This window comes from Aedes albopictus, chromosome 3, assembly GCF_035046485.1.
Source record: "Aedes albopictus strain Foshan chromosome 3, AalbF5, whole genome shotgun sequence".
NCBI classification, from domain to species: Eukaryota; Metazoa; Arthropoda; class Insecta; order Diptera; family Culicidae; genus Aedes; species Aedes albopictus.
In genome coordinates this window covers 255,781,629-255,803,614 of record NC_085138.1, presented here as the reverse complement: position 1 = coordinate 255,803,614, position 21,986 = coordinate 255,781,629, and the positions used below count along the sequence as shown (strand labels likewise).

The window sequence follows — 21,986 nt, the reverse complement described above, 5'->3', positions numbered from 1 at the left end:
AAATTTCTTTAAAGCCATCAGTACACACTTTGCCAAGTGTACAAACTTTTCCGCACGCATCAACCAACGGCAAAGCATACGCTTGACATTTCCGATGTTTTGACAATGTTGAGACCGACTTTGGCCTGCTGGATTATGCGTGCGGAAAAATTTGCACACTTGGCGAAGCGTGTACTGCTAGCTTAAGATTAGACTCAGTTTAGTACTCAGGATCAAATATTTTACAATGAACGAGCATCATCTAACATTAATTTCATTCTGATCAATACAAATCAAATGTTTGTACATTGATTTTACGCCAATGATCGTAAGTTATGCAATACTTTCTCATTCTCGCGAATAACCTACTCAAAAAGTTCCACGACCGAACGAGGATTCAAACGCAGCAACAGGTTCTCATTGAAAATTCGCAAGTTCACCACCACTGCTCTCTGGATCACAAATTCTCAGCTGACAAATAAATAATAAATAATATAAATGGTTAACAGTGACGGTCTATTTATATTATTTATTTGTCGTTTGAGAATTATAAATATAATTTTGGATAACAAAACTTCATTCTGACGTTACGCCCAAACTGGGACAAAGTACTCTCCTTAGCTAATTATGTCATGAATACATATTACCTGAGAGCTTCCTTTTTTATTTTTTATTTGATTAAACTCAAACATTGACTTCATTCTATTTCCTTGTTTAACAGCCAATGTATACAGAGTAAGTGATTCAGCCTTTTGCTTTTCAATCTTTAGTTCCATTGCGTTTTGTTAAAATATTGTATGTATTGTGTTGGGATATTGACATGTTTGTGTGATCAGCTGTTAGCTGCTGGGAGTTAAGAGAGCTTTCTTGCATCCTTTTGTATTATGTATATCATGTGACAGGTCAGATGATACTCTATGTCCAAGAAAGTTCCGAATGTTTTCATTACAAAAAGATCCTGGACTGATCAGAAATCGGGCACGCATCCCTCAGCATTGCCTTGCTAAATACCTGAGAGTTTATCGCTTCAAATATTTTTCCCTCAAAATTGGAATATTTGCACTGGATGTTGCACCTTTTTTGTGAACTATGTGAATTAATATCTGACGGAAATCAATTGTGAAATTCATTGCAAAACGCATTTATCAACTTCAAGAAACAATATGTACACGTTTAACAGTAGTTCCTTCCACATTCGCTTTAATTCATTGATAGGAAAAAATCATGACATCATGATTCAGACAGATTCTGTACAGGCCATACAAAACTTTATGTTATGCTTTAAGTAGCTTGCAATATAATAGAAAAATGATATTCTAGTTGAATCCGAAATTTGCCGACGCGTGAATGACAATTGACAGTTTTTGTCTAATTTTTATAGGTTCCGCTCCGCCTGTTATCAGAGGTGGAGAAACTCAAGACGGACAATTTCAAAGCCAAGGTATGTATGCTACGAAAAATATATGCATTTTGTTTTTTGTGAAAATCAAAATATTTATTTGAATCGTCAACAATCATCAATTCAAAAAGAGTACAAATATCCAACAAAGAAATCTTACTTGTAAGCCTTGAGTGATAATAACTGAATTGTGCGATTATTGGGTACCTACTACCTCTAAAAGCCTTTATAACTGAACCTATTATAGCTTTCGAATATATTATTCAAGGTGACAAAATCGTAAAAAAAATGAGCTTTTAACTTTTATACACCACACTGTGAATTAAATTAATCATTTATGATTCATTAATTGAACACTATTCAAAGCCATACTTTTCAATATTGATTTCATTTGTTTTTTTTTCAAATATTACAACTGTATATTATAACCTTTTTAACTTTTGAAAGCTGACGAAAAGTATGTCACAAGTTTTCTATGTGGACCTTGAACCTGCATAACTCGATTGTTATAAATAACTGAAACATTAACGTGAACGAACTTTTACAGAGATTGTTCCGTCGCATTCTGGGCAAAACAGATTTGTTCAAACTCCTGATATCTCTAGTCAGGGTAAGTAATATGCAAATGCTATGTTTTAATCGCTATGAATATCGATTTGTACAATTTAACATAAGCTATTGCATTTTTTTCTCAAGGTGAACCGGAGTTTGAAAAAGCGGACCGAGAATTCCATAAACGGTTCATTGAGAATGACTTCGGTGTTGCATGCAGCGTGTGCGACAGGCTGTGGTTTAAAAATGATTTGAAACCAATTAAAGAAGCTGCAGGAAGGATATTGTTGGAAGGTGGTCATTTTGAATCTATCGTGGGATTTGAAGTGTGTCAAACCTGCCGAAGTACTTTGCAGCGAGGCACGGTGCCAACTTTGTCATCGTCAAATGGGTTCAAATATCCGCCTTACCCACCGAGTCTACCACCGCTAGACCCAATTAGCGAGAGATTGATCTCGCCTCGACTACCGTTTATGCAGATTCGCCGCCTGCGCCAAGCGCAAGGTATGACTAACTTACATTCTAATGATTCATTCGATTTTTATAAAATATCATCCGAAATTTTAGGCAGTTACACGATCATTGGTCAGGTGATCAATGTTCCAGTAGATGTAGATGAGATGGTTAGGGCACTTCCACGCGAGCTTGAAGATGATTATGCTTTTAACGTGTGCATTAAAAAGCACCTTATTCATAAATCAAATTACTTGTCTGGATTCGTCAAAAAGTCTGTGGTGAAAGCTTGGTTGGAATATCTTGTTACCACTCCTTTGTATAGACGGGAGGGGGTAAGTTTTAACCAGGAACGATTGAGCGCTATTGCTTCTGAGCCTCAACCTGGTTCATCGCGGGATGGAGACGCGATCCAGCTGGATATCATCGAGGAAACCAATGATGTGGAGATGTTTGCTGGTCAACAACAGACACTTATGTGGAATGAGGATAAGTGTTTGGAAATCGCCCCAGCTCAAAACAGGAGACCAGTTTCCATCGTTTACGATGATGATGCCGAGGAGCTTTCCTTTCCGGATATTTATCTTGGACACCCCAGAAAATTCAAGGCTGGGATTCACGTCACGCCTTTCATGAAGGCTACTAGTGAGCTGAGACGGAGTGATAGGCGAGGAGCCAAGCCCAACCATTTGCTGTACATGGCTATGAAGATTCTGCGTCTTCGAGTTACCGAAGGGTTACAGCATGTCTTCAAAAGCGTGGGAACCGCGAACATAACGCGAGGACAGCTCAACGACCGAGCTTTCGTGGAAGGTCTTATGGAACGGAACCTGTCGTTTATGAAGTCGATACCAAATTCAGTGCAATATTGGTATCAAAGGAAACAGGACCTTTTTGCCATGATACGACAGTTGGGGAAGCCAACCATGTTCCTGACTCTGAGTGCCAGTGAAACTCAATGGCCTCTTTTGTTGAAGCAGCTACACAAACTCTCCAGTGAGTATAACGGCATTGCTTTAACAGACCCGCTGCAGGAGTTGAGTGCTCTACAGCGAGCAACGTTGGTCAATGATGATGCCGTCACGTGCTGCTTGTACTTCAACAAGCTTGTCGATGTTCTCATGACGATCCTTTCTTCACCAAGGTTCAGCCCGTTGGGAAAGCATTACGTCGTGGACTCCTTCAAGCGCATCGAGTTTCAGCACCGCGGCAGCCCACATGCACATATCATGCTTTGGCTCGCAAACGATCCTAACGAAACTGTTTCTGAAGATATGCCTGCTACAATGGAGCTTATTAGGAAAGTTAGTTCCATCAGCGCTGTGCATTTACCGGAAACGATCAAGAAGCAGATTCATGACCACACGCGTACTTGTTACAAACGTAATGAAAAGCGTTGCAGGTTTAACATACCGTACTGGCCAATGAACGAAGAGCGTACACTGATTCCTCTCACCGCTGATGATAGTCGCCGTGATCGATTGAGGAAGCGTGCCTCGGAAATGAGACAAGTTTTGGAAACCAAGGCATTTGACACGTTAGAGGAGTTTCTAGACGACTGTAAATGTACATACGAGTACTACCTTGATGTTCTGCGTTCTTCGATTAAACGACCAACGATCTTCCTGAAGCGAGCGATGAATGAGCTATGGACGAATCCTTTCAACCCATGGATTGCTCAAAAGCTTCGTTCTAACATGGATTTGCAGTTCATCCTCGACGTGTACTCATGTGCGTGTTACTTGGTTGACTATGTCAACAAGTCGAACCGCGGTATAAGTGGATTGCATCGAGAGCTTATCGCTCTGCAAGAGCAGTATCCGGATCAAGATTACACGGCGTTGCTGAAGAAGGTTAGTTTGAAAATGTTGAACTCTGTGGAGATGTGTGCCCAGGAAGCTGCATGGGTACTTCTGCGATTGCCTATGTCTGAAGCCAGCAGGAAAGTTCAATTCTTGCCAACGATGTGGCCTCATGAAAGGATAAGATCTAGGAAACAGTACAGGCAGATGGATGAAGAGGAAATCGATGAGGATTCGACTGATGTGTGGACCAAGAACATTATCCAGAAATACGAAGAGCGCGATGGCTTAGAAGATGTTTGTTTAGCTGACTTCGCAGCACGGTACACTCAAAGAAGAGGTACTAACACCTACACTATCCGGAATGTTCCACGAATACTAAGATGGCGTGGCTACAGCATGAACGAGTTGGCTGAGTACAAGCGTGAATCGGTACTTTTGTTTTGGCCATTCAGAAACGAAGTCTGCGACATTCTGGATGGCAACAAGTTTCTTCAGCTTTATGATGCGAATGAGGCAGATCTCTTGAGAAAACGAAGGGAATATGACTGCGAGCTGAATTTGGAACAGACTGTAGAGGAATACCTTCGTACTTGTGAGAACGAAGAGGTTGGTGAGCAGGAGAATGCCGCTACAGAGAAAAATGATGAATTTGTGCGAACGATCATCATGGAGCCCAACAACGACGATATTGAACATTTGCCCACAGGAGCACTGAATGCTGTCATCAGGCAACGTACTAATGTCATGTCGAAAGAAGATTACTGTGCAATGGTGAGGACAACCAATGCTGAGCAGCGCGACCTCATCCTGCAAATGATCCACAGTTTGCACAGTTACGATGAAAGCAGCAAGCCGATGCAGATTTTCTTTACTGGACCTGCTGGGTGCGGTAAAACATTCACTCTGCGCATTTTAATGGAGACGATAAATCGCTACAGTCAAGCCCACAACGCGCAGAAGAACGCCTTTGTGGCGTGTGCTTCCACCGGAAAAGCAGCCGTTGCTATAGGAGGAACAACCGTTCATTCAGCGTTTCGGATCACTATGTCAAGGCGAGCCAATTCGAAACTCAGCTTTGAGATGCTGCAGTTGTATCGCAATGCTTTTGCAAACATTAAGGCGGTCATAATCGATGAAGTTAGTATGATTGGTGCGGATATTCTCAACACCATTCATGCGCGTCTTCAGGACATTAGTGGCAATTATGATGATCCATTTGGCGGAATTAACATCGTATTCTGTGGAGACTTGCGACAATTGCCACCCGTCAATGCAAGGCCTGTTTACAAGCCTACAGGTAATTCCTTTCACGGTGCTGTTCTTTGGCAAGCATTGGATTTCTTACCGCTTGTTAAGGTGATGCGGCAGACAGATGTAGAGTTCTCCAGTATACTCACTAAGATTGGTAATGGCCAGCAAATGACTGCTGAGGAGACCAAACTGATTGAAAGTCGGTTCCGTACTGTAGAGTGGTGTAAACAAAACGCACCAGGAGCAATAAGGCTTTATCATCGGAATGCGGATGTTGAAGCATACAACAACGAAGTTCTGCATAATCAGGATGCTCTGGACTGTATAGCAGATGACGTTTTTGCGGGATACAAGGACGCTGGTCAACTGGCAAGCTCTCGCATCAAGCTCTACAAGATGAGCGTCGTGGAAACCGGTGGGTTACCGTATTTGCTACGCCTTTCCGTTGGTATGCCATACATGATTACAACCAACGTCGATGTAGAAGATGGCGTAGTGAATGGTGCGATAGGTGAGCTGAAATATATTGAAAAGGATGAAGACGGCTCAGTTGTGAAACTATGGTTCAAGTACGACAACGAGACGATAGGTGCTGCGTTGAGGATCAAATCGCGACCAACTGTCTATTCAAGGCCAGGAATTCTGCAACCCGATTGGACTCCTATTGCAAAGCGTTCAGGTAACATAAAGCTAAGCAGCATCATTAAATGCAAACGCATACAGTTTCCGGTGGTTAGTGCCTGTGCGTTAACAGTTCATAAGTCGCAAGGTGGCACTTTCTCCGAGGTCGTGTATGATTATGACAAGAGTCAAGATCAGCAATTGGTGTACGTTGGCTTGTCACGTGTTACGACGCTTCAAGGCCTTTACTTAACGAACTCCGCAAACTCGTTTAAATTTCATCATGCTAAGGGTAGCAACTCACCAAAGATGGTGGATTTAAGGAACGAGTTGTTGCGTTTGAGTAATCACCGACTGCGTACACTAGGAGATGAACTGAGTGAAGTAGTTGAAAACAGCGGCTCTGCATGTACATTGATGAGCCTCAATGTACAGAGTTTGAACGCTCACGCGCAGGACATAGCGACTGATCGAATCCTTTCAAGCGTAGAATTTCTCGCTCTGAATGAAACCTGGATGGATGCTACCTCTCCAATAGAGATTGATGGATATAAGCGCATCACCCAGTGCAAGCGAATGGGTATGAGAGCGGCTGGAGTTGCGATCTATCAGAAGGAAACGGCATCAACCGTGGCTGTTCCGCATCCCATCAAGCAACTCGGTGAGGATCGAGACGAGACGTTTGCTGAAGTGATCAACTATGGAGACATATGTGCAGCAACGGTTAATATTATGGGAACCGAAGTACTTCTAATGTCGGTTTACATTTCACCAGGAACAACCATAAGAAATACAAAGTTGTTCATGACACGGAAATTGTTCAGATATGTTAGACTGGACACGCCAATGGTTGTCACTGGAGACTTTAATATTGACGTTTCCAAACAAGAAAATTTTGATTTCCTTAACTTCATGAAGAAGCATTTAAATTTAACATTAGCTAATCCTCATAACGAAGCAACCACACTAGGTGGATCGTGTATTGATTTAACCTTTATTAAAAATATTAGCGCAGAGTGTAGACGCTATTGCTCTTATTTTTCTTACCACCGTCCAATTTTGTCTGTGCTCGCAGTAGAAGTGCCCGAACCATCAAACATCTAATCTACGGAAGATACATCGCTACGCTCAAGAAACCGGAGCCCGGAATGCAACGTTATTCGATACGATACACAGCAAATACTCACCACAAACAACACCTGGTCGCTGACAATCATCGGCACAAGAACCTTCCCAGGAACATCAAAACCACCAAACACCAAACGGTCCTTTTCAGGACCACCAAAATAGTCCACAAGAGTTATTGGAGAAAGTTTTCCAGACCAACATATTTTCATTCCTGTTCTTGACACTTCTTCTATTTCTTTTCTACTTCTTTTTCTACTTCTTTTTGTTCTTCTAGGCAGAAATCCAAACTGAAACGGAGCTTGTCTCTCAGCTCAGCGTTTAATCATCACTTAAATAACTATTAACTGAGAATTTTCTTTTCAAGTCAACAATGTTTGCATTCGTACGCACAAACACGCACAAACACGGAAGTCAAGATCCTCGGCCGTAACGGAAATTACGTCCAGACACCCTTGCTGTTGCTTAATAGCTACGCATACACCAGATAGGGTAGAAGCTCCAAAAAAGTTTATTACACGCTAAAACTTGTCCTACGTCAAGCTTGCGGTTATGTCATAGACATTACCCACCCCTAGTTTTTGAAGTTCTAGACGCTTTCTCTTCAATTTCTGCAGCATTTCTCGCACTAAAAGCATACCAATATCTATTGGGAGCTGTCCAGTAGAACATTGAAAGGAGTGTGTAACATAGCTCCGGTTCTTCACAAGTTCATACAGGGAGTGGCCAAAATGTTTGGGATAGGCAACTTTTTTTCTCTCACAAAAAAGTTCAGCATGGTGTAACTTTTCATAGATTGCATCAAATATTCTCAAATTTTGACAGTTTGTCAACCTATTATATGGCCGGGGTTCTGCTAAACCGAACTAAGCGCCAAAAACTTTATTCCGAGATAATTAAGCTTAAAGTTCAACCACTCACAAATAAACAACAGCTATGATTATTTAAAACTTTTCCACACACATGTAACTTATAAGCCTTTATTAATCATCAGAGACGAAGAATACATGTAAATTATTTGAAATCATTGATATAATTACATTTAATTTTTCAGTACTTCGCACTCAGTTCACTCTGGCTGAACAAAAACATTGGAATATGGTTTATAGTTCAGTGTGGCTGACTGTGTTTCTTTGTTTCATAGAAAACCATTCGGATTGTGAAAAAAAAACGATTTTTCATCGTCTATGAAGTTGAAATCGATATCACTCACAATTCTTTACATGAATCAGAGAGGACGCGTATATTATGGTAGCATGGAGTTTTCAAAATAGATTGAAATATGAACGTCGGAAGCCCTCCCAGCTCAGCCCTCCCCACCTATGTTTTGACGTAGGACTACGTCTCTGTTTTCTATACCCGGTGTCATTTCAAAATTTATGAAACCAAGAGCGTTACGTTTGAGTGATAGATTTTAAACGCTCACAGTCTCTTTTCCACTGAACGAAATGATAAACAAATTTCGTTATTCGAAAGATGAAACTCCCACGTTCAATTTGTAACATTCGGTGAACCTGAAAATCATTGATAAATAGCGGAAAATTTGTTTTAAAGTTAGACATTGAAATCGCTGAAATCTATAAATATGGGTAGCGGACAAATTTTCTCGTTCAGTCTACCGTCGCTCTCTGATTGGTGCGCATCGTGAGGGGCAAACACGATGCAGAACGGAATGCGATCATGCGAGAGCTGTTCGTCAGTTCCATTTCGACCACCGTCGAGGTGTCACCTCTAGCTGGGCAGCAGCACACCGACTCAGCGACGACACTCGGAAATCTCATCCACAGCAGCAAGTGGCGGGCCAGTTCTCGACGGCATTCAGCATTCAGTGCGGAGAAAACACGAGCGTCGCATGCATCATTGTGGTGCCAGCAGCAGCATCCAGTTCGAAATTCTCCGGCAGACCAACGATCAGCCGGTTCCATCAAAGATATTCAGCGAGCACACACCAAGCCATTCCGACTGCTAGGGACGGTGGAAAATTGGCACTATCGCCATTGTGGCAGAAGCAGCAGCTGGCTGGCGATGATCGGCTCCTACCAGTAATGGTGGTGATCGGATCGGTTCAGTGAGAAGTTTTGGACGGTTGCCAATGGAGGAAAACACGCTTTCAAAAGCGCGTCACTGCTTGCATCAAACACATCAAAATGATACTTTCCCGAGTGATAATAAGTGAAATCTAGTAAAACGGCCTTTCTCAAGGCCACAAAATTTCATTCGCAAGAGTTGTTTAGAATGCAATTTGAGAAAATTGAGACTGCCACAAGACAGCTGAAATGAGCGCAAATGATTTATTCTCTATCAGCTATTTGTTTCTACAAATTTAATACGGAAAAGTCTGTAATTCATGTTTCTATGAATTATTGATTGATTTTATTGACTTGCATATTGAAAGAATTTTAATTTTACGGTACTCAGAATTTGATCATGATGAAACACGCTCCGCGATTCCGTTCCATTTGCGCTAGCTGCAAAAATGACTGAGAAACACTCGGAAAGGGCGGTGCTACAGGCTCTATTCTGTGGGTATAAATTGTGTGTGCATGCTCCACCCCTCATCATTCACACTTTGCACCTTGCCCAGAGAGGTCATCGATACGGAGCAAACACGAGCTCGCATGCATCATCGTGGTGCCAGCAGCAGCATCCAGTTCGACATTCTCCGGCAGACCCACGATCAGCCGGTTCCATCAAAGATTTTCAGCGAGCACACATCAAGCCATTCCGACTGCTTGGGACGGTGGAAAATTGACACTATCGATTGTGGCAGAAGCAGCAGCTGGCTGGCGGTGATCGGATCGGTTCAGTGAGAAGTTTTGGACGGTTGCCAATGGAGGAAAACACACTTTCAAAAGCGCGTCACTGCTTGCATCAAACACATCAAGATGATACTTTCCCGAGTGATAATAAGTGAAATCTGGTAAAACGGCCTTTCTCAAGGCCACAAAATTTCATTCGCAAGAGTTGTTTAGAATGCAATTTGAGAAAATTGAGACTGCCACAAGACAGCTGAAATGAGCGCAAATGATTTATTCTCTATAAGCTATTTTCTCACAATTTGTTTCTACAAAGTTAATACGGAAAAGTCTGTCTAATTCATGTTTCTATGAATTATTGATTGATTTTATTGACTTGCATATTGAAAGAATTTTAATTTTACGTCACTCAGAATTTGATCATGATGAAACACGCTCCGCGATTCCGTTCCATTTGCGCTAGCTGCAAAAATGACTGAGAAACACTCGGAAAGGGCGGTGCTACAGGCTCTATTCTGTGGGTATAAATTGTGTGTGCATGCTCCACCCCTCATCATTCACACTTTGCACCTTGCCCAGAGAGGTCATCGATACGGAGCAAACACGAGCGTCGCATGCATCATCGTGGTGCCAGCAGCAGCATCCAGTTCGACATTCTCCGGCAGACCAACGATCAGCCGGTTCCATCAAAGATTTTCAGCGAGCACACATCAAGCCATTCCGACTGCTTGGGACGGTGGAAAATTGGCACTATCGATTGTGGCAGAAGCAGCAGCTGGCTGGCGGTGATCGGATCGGTTCAGTGAGAAGTTTTGGACGGTTGCCAATGGAGGAAAACACACTTTCAAAAGCGCGTCACTGCTTGCATCAAACACATCAAGATGATACTTTCCCGAGTGATAATAAGTGAAATCTGGTAAAACGGCCTTTCTCAAGGCCACAAAATTTCATTCGCAAGAGTTGTTTAGAATGCAATTTGAGAAAATTGAGACTGCCACAAGACAGCTGAAATGAGCGCAAATGATTTATTCTCTATAAGCTATTTTCTCACAATTTGTTTCTACAAAGTTAATACGGAAAAGTCTGTCTAATTCATGTTTCTATGAATTATTGATTGATTTTATTGACTTGCATATTGAAAGAATTTTAATTTTACGTCACTCAGAATTTGATCATGATGAAACACGCTCCGCGATTCCGTTCCATTTGCGCTAGCTGCAAAACTGACTGAGAAACACTCGGAAAGGGCGGTGCTACAGGCTCTATTCTGTGGGTATAAATTGTGTGTGCATGCTCCACCCCTCATCATTCACACTTTGCACCTTGCCCAGAGAGGTCATCGATACGGAGCAAACACGAGCGTCGCATGCATCATCGTGGTGCCAGCAGCAGCATCCAGTTCGACATTCTCCGGCAGACCAACGATCAGCCGGTTCCATCAAAGATTTTCAGCGAGCACACATCAAGCCATTCCGACTGCTTGGGACGGTGGAAAATTGGCACTATCGATTGTGGCAGAAGCAGCAGCTGGCTGGCGGTGATCGGATCGGTTCAGTGAGAAGCTTTGGACGGTTGCCAATGGAGGAAAACACACTTTCAAAAGCGCGTCACTGCTTGCATCAAACACATCAAGATGATACTTTCCCGAGTGATAATAAGTGAAATCTGGTAAAACGGCCTTTCTCAAGGCCACAAAATTTCATTCGCAAGAGTTGTTTAGAATGCAATTTGAGAAAATTGAGACTGCCACAAGACAGCTGAAATGAGCGCAAATGATTTATTCTCTATAAGCTATTTTCTCACAATTTGTTTCTACAAAGTTAATACGGAAAAGTCTGTCTAATTCATGTTTCTATGAATTATTGATTGATTTTATTGACTTGCATATTGAAAGAATTTTAATTTTACGTCACTCAGAATTTGATCATGATGAAACACGCTCCGCGATTCCGTTCCATTTGCGCTAGCTGCAAAAATGACTGAGAAACACTCGGAAAGGGCGGTGCTACAGGCTCTATTCTGTGGGTATAAATTGTGTGTGCATGCTCCACCCCTCATCATTCACACTTTGCACCTTGCCCAGAGAGGTCATCGATACGGAGCAAACACGAGCTCGCATGCATCATCGTGGTGCCAGCAGCAGCATCCAGTTCGACATTCTCCGGCAGACCAACGATCAGCCGGTTCCATCAAAGATTTTCAGCGAGCACACACCAAGCCATTCCGACTGCTTGGGACGGTGGAAAATTGGCACTATCGCCATTGTGGCAGAAGCAGCAGCTGGCTGGCGATGATCGGCTCCTACCAGTAATGGTGGTGATCGGATCGGTTCAGTGAGAACTTTTGGACGGTTGTCAATGGAGGAAAACACGCTTTCAAAAGCGCGTCACTGCTTGCATCAAACACATCAAGATGATACTTTCCCGAGTGATAATAAGTGAAATCTAGTAAAACGGCCTTTCTCAAGGCCACAAAATTTCATTCGCAAGAGTTGTTTAGAATGCAATTTGAGAAAATTGAGACTGCCACAAGACAGCTGAAATGAGGGCAAATGATTTTTTTTCTATCAGCTATTTTCTCACAATTTGTTTCTACAAATTTTATACGGAAAAGTCTGTCTAATTCATGTTTCTAATTATTGATTGATTTCGCCGACAGACAAAAATATTCGCTGTGAAATGACAAGTAAAGACACGGACACGTTTAATGCTTCCAGTGAGCTATTTTCTCTTTGAAGGAAACACGATACTAGACAACGGACTAGCATGCAACGCCCAGTGGCACAGCCGAAAACTTTTCCTGACAGCTGCGGCGGGAATCGAACCCGCGCTCCTTAGCACGATGCGACTAAAGGCTTGGTGACCTTAGCCGCACGACCACGAAGCCACACAATACTTTCGCCACGACAATTCGCGATCTTAATTTTTGAAGGTTACTTCATTCTATTTGCAGACGTAATTTACGAAAGCTATTGAATTTGTGCCTTTGTCAAGGCCACCACATTTTCATGAGAGAGTTGTTATAGAAAAATTTATCAAGTGATTTTGTTTCAGGCCTAATTCATACGAAATTTAGAACGCATCATCGCATGATTCATGTAAACCGAGATGTAAACGGTTAATCATCACAGCCACATAACCCACAAGGCAACGGTTTAATACATTTAATTTTTCAATCATTTAATGTTCTTAAGTAATTACTCATATTATCTGTCCACTGAAGCAGGTTGAAGTTGCTGCATCCTGCTCCCACCCATTTGTTGACAAATGGATAAGAGCAGGATGCATCAACCTCCAGCCGATTTCAACCTACCTCACTCAACAGGACTGGAAACCGTAGCTCCGCCTTTTTGGAATGATTCTCTGTTTAATCACACTGCCCGCCCATTTTCCTTTCGCTGGCATACCTAACAGAATTGGTTATGGGTTTTGTGGTTATAAAAGTCATAGCATTGTGTCACTAGTTGTCCATTTTGACTCTACTGTCGACGGAGGTGGTTCTTCCGAGGAAGTGTTCTCTGCCAGTGAAGTGTCAGTTGAAAAGGTGTGAAGTGAGCTGTTTGGCGTGCGTTATCAGTGAAAGATGTCTCGACACATGCAGTCCAAGTACCTTGCGGAGTCCCGCAAGCGAAGGCGTGAAGAGGAGGAAGAGATTCGAGTTTCGCCGAAGCCTGCATTGACCAGTGCTGAACGGATGAGGCAGTACAGGCTACGGAAGAAACAAACGCGGGAAAATGTCAGCGTTGGCGTCGACGCAAATACCATTACCGATACAGCTCCGACTGTCCAGCCCGACCCGGTGCCTAATTATATCCTTGAGCCTCTTCCGGGTAGGAGCACCGATCCGGTTTGGTTTGTTGCTGTCGCGCAAGATGGATCGTTACTCTTTAGCGGTAAGTGATGTGTAAATTCAGTAACAAATTTTGAAAACGACGTATAATCAATGCTACACCATTGATGATACGTCGTTTTCAAAATTTGTTACTGAATTTACAAACTTTAAACCACGCTCGTTGGATACACCACACAGGAGATCGCTGTGATCGTGATTGTTCTCAGATCGAACCAAATTGCTAAATTTCTTTAAAGCCATCAGTACACACTTTGCCAAGTGTACAAACTTTTCCGCACGCATCAACCAACGGCAAAGCATACGCTTGACATTTCCGATGTTTTGACAATGTTGAGACCGACTTTGGCCTGCTGGATTATGCGTGCGGAAAAATTTGCACACTTGGCGAAGCGTGTACTGCTAGCTTAAGATTAGACTCAGTTTAGTACTCAGGATCAAATATTTTACAATGAACGAGCATCATCTAACATTAATTTCATTCTGATCAATACAAATCAAATGTTTGTACATTGATTTTACGCCAATGATCGTAAGTTATGCAATACTTTCTCATTCTCGCGAATAACCTACTCAAAAAGTTCCACGACCGAACGAGGATTCAAACGCAGCAACAGGTTCTCATTGAAAATTCGCAAGTTCACCACCACTGCTCTCTGGATCACAAATTCTCAGCTGACAAATAAATAATAAATAATATAAATGGTTAACAGTGACGGTCTATTTATATTATTTATTTGTCGTTTGAGAATTATAAATATAATTTTGGATAACAAAACTTCATTCTGACGTTACGCCCAAACTGGGACAAAGTACTCTCCTTAGCTAATTATGTCATGAATACATATTACCTGAGAGCTTCCTTTTTTATTTTTTATTTGATTAAACTCAAACATTGACTTCATTCTATTTCCTTGTTTAACAGCCAATGTATACAGAGTAAGTGATTCAGCCTTTTGCTTTTCAATCTTTAGTTCCATTGCGTTTTGTTAAAATATTGTATGTATTGTGTTGGGATATTGACATGTTTGTGTGATCAGCTGTTAGCTGCTGGGAGTTAAGAGAGCTTTCTTGCATCCTTTTGTATTATGTATATCATGTGACAGGTCAGATGATACTCTATGTCCAAGAAAGTTCCGAATGTTTTCATTACAAAAAGATCCTGGACTGATCAGAAATCGGGCACGCATCCCTCAGCATTGCCTTGCTAAATACCTGAGAGTTTATCGCTTCAAATATTTTTCCCTCAAAATTGGAATATTTGCACTGGATGTTGCACCTTTTTTGTGAACTATGTGAATTAATATCTGACGGAAATCAATTGTGAAATTCATTGCAAAACGCATTTATCAACTTCAAGAAACAATATGTACACGTTTAACAGTAGTTCCTTCCACATTCGCTTTAATTCATTGATAGGAAAAAATCATGACATCATGATTCAGACAGATTCTGTACAGGCCATACAAAACTTTATGTTATGCTTTAAGTAGCTTGCAATATAATAGAAAAATGATATTCTAGTTGAATCCGAAATTTGCCGACGCGTGAATGACAATTGACAGTTTTTGTCTAATTTTTATAGGTTCCGCTCCGCCTGTTATCAGAGGTGGAGAAACTCAAGACGGACAATTTCAAAGCCAAGGTATGTATGCTACGAAAAATATATGCATTTTGTTTTTTGTGAAAATCAAAATATTTATTTGAATCGTCAACAATCATCAATTCAAAAAGAGTACAAATATCCAACAAAGAAATCTTACTTGTAAGCCTTGAGTGATAATAACTGAATTGTGCGATTATTGGGTACCTACTACCTCTAAAAGCCTTTATAACTGAACCTATTATAGCTTTCGAATATATTATTCAAGGTGACAAAATCGTAAAAAAAATGAGCTTTTAACTTTTATACACCACACTGTGAATTAAATTAATCATTTATGATTCATTAATTGAACACTATTCAAAGCCATACTTTTCAATATTGATTTCATTTGTTTTTTTTTCAAATATTACAACTGTATATTATAACCTTTTTAACTTTTGAAAGCTGACGAAAAGTATGTCACAAGTTTTCTATGTGGACCTTGAACCTGCATAACTCGATTGTTATAAATAACTGAAACATTAACGTGAACGAACTTTTACAGAGATTGTTCCGTCGCATTCTGGGCAAAACAGATTTGTTCAAACTCCTGATATCTCTAGTCAGGGTAAGTAATATGCAAATGCTATGTTTTAATCGCTATGAATATCGATTTGTACAATTTAACATAAGCTATTGCATTTTTTTCTCAAGGTGAACCGGAGTTTGAAAAAGCGGACCGAGAATTCCATAAACGGTTCATTGAGAATGACTTCGGTGTTGCATGCAGCGTGTGCGACAGGCTGTGGTTTAAAAATGATTTGAAACCAATTAAAGAAGCTGCAGGAAGGATATTGTTGGAAGGTGGTCATTTTGAATCTATCGTGGGATTTGAAGTGTGTCAAACCTGCCGAAGTACTTTGCAGCGAGGCACGGTGCCAACTTTGTCATCGTCAAATGGGTTCAAATATCCGCCTTACCCACCGAGTCTACCACCGCTAGACCCAATTAGCGAGAGATTGATCTCGCCTCGACTACCGTTTATGCAGATTCGCCGCCTGCGCCAAGCGCAAGGTATGACTAACTTACATTCTAATGATTCATTCGATTTTTATAAAATATCATCCGAAATTTTAGGCAGTTACACGATCATTGGTCAGGTGATCAATGTTCCAGTAGATGTAGATGAGATGGTTAGGGCACTTCCACGCGAGCTTGAAGATGATTATGCTTTTAACGTGTGCATTAAAAAGCACCTTATTCATAAATCAAATTACTTGTCTGGATTCGTCAAAAAGTCTGTGGTGAAAGCTTGGTTGGAATATCTTGTTACCACTCCTTTGTATAGACGGGAGGGGGTAAGTTTTAACCAGGAACGATTGAGCGCTATTGCTTCTGAGCCTCAACCTGGTTCATCGCGGGATGGAGACGCGATCCAGCTGGATATCATCGAGGAAACCAATGATGTGGAGATGTTTGCTGGTCAACAACAGACACTTATGTGGAATGAGGATAAGTGTTTGGAAATCGCCCCAGCTCAAAACAGGAGACCAGTTTCCATCGTTTACGATGATGATGCCGAGGAGCTTTCCTTTCCGGATATTTATCTTGGACACCCCAGAAAATTCAAGGCTGGGATTCACGTCACGCCTTTCATGAAGGCTACTAGTGAGCTGAGACGGAGTGATAGGCGAGGAGCCAAGCCCAACCATTTGCTGTACATGGCTATGAAGATTCTGCGTCTTCGAGTTACCGAAGGGTTACAGCATGTCTTCAAAAGCGTGGGAACCGCGAACATAACGCGAGGACAGCTCAACGACCGAGCTTTCGTGGAAGGTCTTATGGAACGGAACCTGTCGTTTATGAAGTCGATACCAAATTCAGTGCAATATTGGTATCAAAGGAAACAGGACCTTTTTGCCATGATACGACAGTTGGGGAAGCCAACCATGTTCCTGACTCTGAGTGCCAGTGAAACTCAATGGCCTCTTTTGTTGAAGCAGCTACACAAACTCTCCAGTGAGTATAACGGCATTGCTTTAACAGACCCGCTGCAGGAGTTGAGTGCTCTACAGCGAGCAACGTTGGTCAATGATGATGCCGTCACGTGCTGCTTGTACTTCAACAAGCTTGTCGATGTTCTCATGACGATCCTTTCTTCACCAAGGTTCAGCCCGTTGGGAAAGCATTACGTCGTGGACTCCTTCAAGCGCATCGAGTTTCAGCACCGCGGCAGCCCACATGCACATATCATGCTTTGGCTCGCAAACGATCCTAACGAAACTGTTTCTGAAGATATGCCTGCTACAATGGAGCTTATTAGGAAAGTTAGTTCCATCAGCGCTGTGCATTTACCGGAAACGATCAAGAAGCAGATTCATGACCACACGCGTACTTGTTACAAACGTAATGAAAAGCGTTGCAGGTTTAACATACCGTACTGGCCAATGAACGAAGAGCGTACACTGATTCCTCTCACCGCTGATGATAGTCGCCGTGATCGATTGAGGAAGCGTGCCTCGGAAATGAGACAAGTTTTGGAAACCAAGGCATTTGACACGTTAGAGGAGTTTCTAGACGACTGTAAATGTACATACGAGTACTACCTTGATGTTCTGCGTTCTTCGATTAAACGACCAACGATCTTCCTGAAGCGAGCGATGAATGAGCTATGGACGAATCCTTTCAACCCATGGATTGCTCAAAAGCTTCGTTCTAACATGGATTTGCAGTTCATCCTCGACGTGTACTCATGTGCGTGTTACTTGGTTGACTATGTCAACAAGTCGAACCGCGGTATAAGTGGATTGCATCGAGAGCTTATCGCTCTGCAAGAGCAGTATCCGGATCAAGATTACACGGCGTTGCTGAAGAAGGTTAGTTTGAAAATGTTGAACTCTGTGGAGATGTGTGCCCAGGAAGCTGCATGGGTACTTCTGCGATTGCCTATGTCTGAAGCCAGCAGGAAAGTTCAATTCTTGCCAACGATGTGGCCTCATGAAAGGATAAGATCTAGGAAACAGTACAGGCAGATGGATGAAGAGGAAATCGATGAGGATTCGACTGATGTGTGGACCAAGAACATTATCCAGAAATACGAAGAGCGCGATGGCTTAGAAGATGTTTGTTTAGCTGACTTCGCAGCACGGTACACTCAAAGAAGAGGTACTAACACCTACACTATCCGGAATGTTCCACGAATACTAAGATGGCGTGGCTACAGCATGAACGAGTTGGCTGAGTACAAGCGTGAATCGGTACTTTTGTTTTGGCCATTCAGAAACGAAGTCTGCGACATTCTGGATGGCAACAAGTTTCTTCAGCTTTATGATGCGAATGAGGCAGATCTCTTGAGAAAACGAAGGGAATATGACTGCGAGCTGAATTTGGAACAGACTGTAGAGGAATACCTTCGTACTTGTGAGAACGAAGAGGTTGGTGAGCAGGAGAATGCCGCTACAGAGAAAAATGATGAATTTGTGCGAACGATCATCATGGAGCCCAACAACGACGATATTGAACATTTGCCCACAGGAGCACTGAATGCTGTCATCAGGCAACGTACTAATGTCATGTCGAAAGAAGATTACTGTGCAATGGTGAGGACAACCAATGCTGAGCAGCGCGACCTCATCCTGCAAATGATCCACAGTTTGCACAGTTACGATGAAAGCAGCAAGCCGATGCAGATTTTCTTTACTGGACCTGCTGGGTGCGGTAAAACATTCACTCTGCGCATTTTAATGGAGACGATAAATCGCTACAGTCAAGCCCACAACGCGCAGAAGAACGCCTTTGTGGCGTGTGCTTCCACCGGAAAAGCAGCCGTTGCTATAGGAGGAACAACCGTTCATTCAGCGTTTCGGATCACTATGTCAAGGCGAGCCAATTCGAAACTCAGCTTTGAGATGCTGCAGTTGTATCGCAATGCTTTTGCAAACATTAAGGCGGTCATAATCGATGAAGTTAGTATGATTGGTGCGGATATTCTCAACACCATTCATGCGCGTCTTCAGGACATTAGTGGCAATTATGATGATCCATTTGGCGGAATTAACATCGTATTCTGTGGAGACTTGCGACAATTGCCACCCGTCAATGCAAGGCCTGTTTACAAGCCTACAGGTAATTCCTTTCACGGTGCTGTTCTTTGGCAAGCATTGGATTTCTTACCGCTTGTTAAGGTGATGCGGCAGACAGATGTAGAGTTCTCCAGTATACTCACTAAGATTGGTAATGGCCAGCAAATGACTGCTGAGGAGACCAAACTGATTGAAAGTCGGTTCCGTACTGTAGAGTGGTGTAAACAAAACGCACCAGGAGCAATAAGGCTTTATCATCGGAATGCGGATGTTGAAGCATACAACAACGAAGTTCTGCATAATCAGGATGCTCTGGACTGTATAGCAGATGACGTTTTTGCGGGATACAAGGACGCTGGTCAACTGGCAAGCTCTCGCATCAAGCTCTACAAGATGAGCGTCGTGGAAACCGGTGGGTTACCGTATTTGCTACGCCTTTCCGTTGGTATGCCATACATGATTACAACCAACGTCGATGTAGAAGATGGCGTAGTGAATGGTGCGATAGGTGAGCTGAAATATATTGAAAAGGATGAAGACGGCTCAGTTGTGAAACTATGGTTCAAGTACGACAACGAGACGATAGGTGCTGCGTTGAGGATCAAATCGCGACCAACTGTCTATTCAAGGCCAGGAATTCTGCAACCCGATTGGACTCCTATTGCAAAGCGTTCAGGTAACATAAAGCTAAGCAGCATCATTAAATGCAAACGCATACAGTTTCCGGTGGTTAGTGCCTGTGCGTTAACAGTTCATAAGTCGCAAGGTGGCACTTTCTCCGAGGTCGTGTATGATTATGACAAGAGTCAAGATCAGCAATTGGTGTACGTTGGCTTGTCACGTGTTACGACGCTTCAAGGCCTTTACTTAACGAACTCCGCAAACTCGTTTAAATTTCATCATGCTAAGGGTAGCAACTCACCAAAGATGGTGGATTTAAGGAACGAGTTGTTGCGTTTGAGTAATCACCGACTGCGTACACTAGGAGATGAACTGAGTGAAGTAGTTGAAAACAGCGGCTCTGCATGTACATTGATGAGCCTCAATGTACAGAGTTTGAACGCTCACGCGCAGGACATAGCGACTGATCGAATCCTTTCAAGCGTAGAATTTCTCGCTCTGAATGAAACCTGGATGGATGCTACCTCTCCAATAGAGATTGATGGATATAAGCGCATCACCCAGTGCAAGCGAATGGGTATGAGAGCGGCTGGAGTTGCGATCTATCAGAAGGAAACGGCATCAACCGTGGCTGTTCCGCATCCCATCAAGCAACTCGGTGAGGATCGAGACGAGACGTTTGCTGAAGTGATCAACTATGGAGACATATGTGCAGCAACGGTTAATATTATGGGAACCGAAGTACTTCTAATGTCGGTTTACATTTCACCAGGAACAACCATAAGAAATACAAAGTTGTTCATGACACGGAAATTGTTCAGATATGTTAGACTGGACACGCCAATGGTTGTCACTGGAGACTTTAATATTGACGTTTCCAAACAAGAAAATTTTGATTTCCTTAACTTCATGAAGAAGCATTTAAATTTAACATTAGCTAATCCTCATAACGAAGCAACCACACTAGGTGGATCGTGTATTGATTTAACCTTTATTAAAAATATTAGCGCAGAGTGTAGACGCTATTGCTCTTATTTTTCTTACCACCGTCCAATTTTGTCTGTGCTCGCAGTAGAAGTGCCCGAACCATCAAACATCTAATCTACGGAAGATACATCGCTACGCTCAAGAAACCGGAGCCCGGAATGCAACGTTATTCGATACGATACACAGCAAATACTCACCACAAACAACACCTGGTCGCTGACAATCATCGGCACAAGAACCTTCCCAGGAACATCAAAACCACCAAACACCAAACGGTCCTTTTCAGGACCACCAAAATAGTCCACAAGAGTTATTGGAGAAAGTTTTCCAGACCAACATATTTTCATTCCTGTTCTTGACACTTCTTCTATTTCTTTTCTACTTCTTTTTCTACTTCTTTTTGTTCTTCTAGGCAGAAATCCAAACTGAAACGGAGCTTGTCTCTCAGCTCAGCGTTTAATCATCACTTAAATAACTATTAACTGAGAATTTTCTTTTCAAGTCAACAATGTTTGCATTCGTACGCACAAACACGCACAAACACGGAAGTCAAGATCCTCGGCCGTAACGGAAATTACGTCCAGACACCCTTGCTGTTGCTTAATAGCTACGCATACACCAGATAGGGTAGAAGCTCCAAAAAAGTTTATTACACGCTAAAACTTGTCCTACGTCAAGCTTGCGGTTATGTCATAGACATTACCCACCCCTAGTTTTTTTTTATAAGCGGTGCATGTGCAGGCACAGAGCAAGAGTGGTTATGTAAAATGATGTCCTTGCATGTCCTGAGGTCCTGAGATGTGAAAATGGAGCAATTTGTGTACTTCAAATTTATACTGGTCGAAGAAAACCATGAAAATGATCTGCCAAAGTGAACTAAGACAACAAAAAATTCGAAAATATTAAAGAGATTCGAACTTG

The 21,986-nt window shown here is 42.2% G+C and overlaps 2 protein-coding genes across 2 annotated transcripts in view; both read left to right on the top strand.

Annotated features, from left to right (window-relative positions):
- Positions 1-21,986, top strand: part of LOC109422212 (tyrosine-protein kinase receptor) — a 251,711-nt gene that overhangs the window by 140,804 nt on the left and 88,921 nt on the right. The window lies entirely within an intron of this gene.
- On the top strand, positions 13,524-21,525 carry LOC115254662 (uncharacterized). Its single transcript, XM_062857891.1, has 7 exons — positions 13,524-13,833; positions 14,716-14,729; positions 15,376-15,435; positions 15,941-16,003; positions 16,302-16,449; positions 16,513-20,819; positions 21,478-21,525. The coding sequence occupies exons 1-7, from the start codon at positions 13,524-13,526 to the stop codon at positions 21,523-21,525; spliced, it is 4,950 nt and encodes a 1,649-aa protein (XP_062713875.1).

Bases quoted from the DNA above. Each gene is read 5' to 3' on its own strand.
- LOC115254662 (XM_062857891.1), top strand. From the start codon at position 13,524: ATGTCTCGACACATGCAGTCCAAGTACCTTGCGGAGTCCCGCAAGCGA. The intron at 15,436-15,940 runs GTATGTATGCTA...GAACTTTTACAG, and splicing joins CGGACAATTTCAAAGCCAAG to AGATTGTTCCGTCGCATTCT. The intron at 16,450-16,512 runs GTATGACTAACT...CCGAAATTTTAG, and splicing joins CCGCCTGCGCCAAGCGCAAG to GCAGTTACACGATCATTGGT.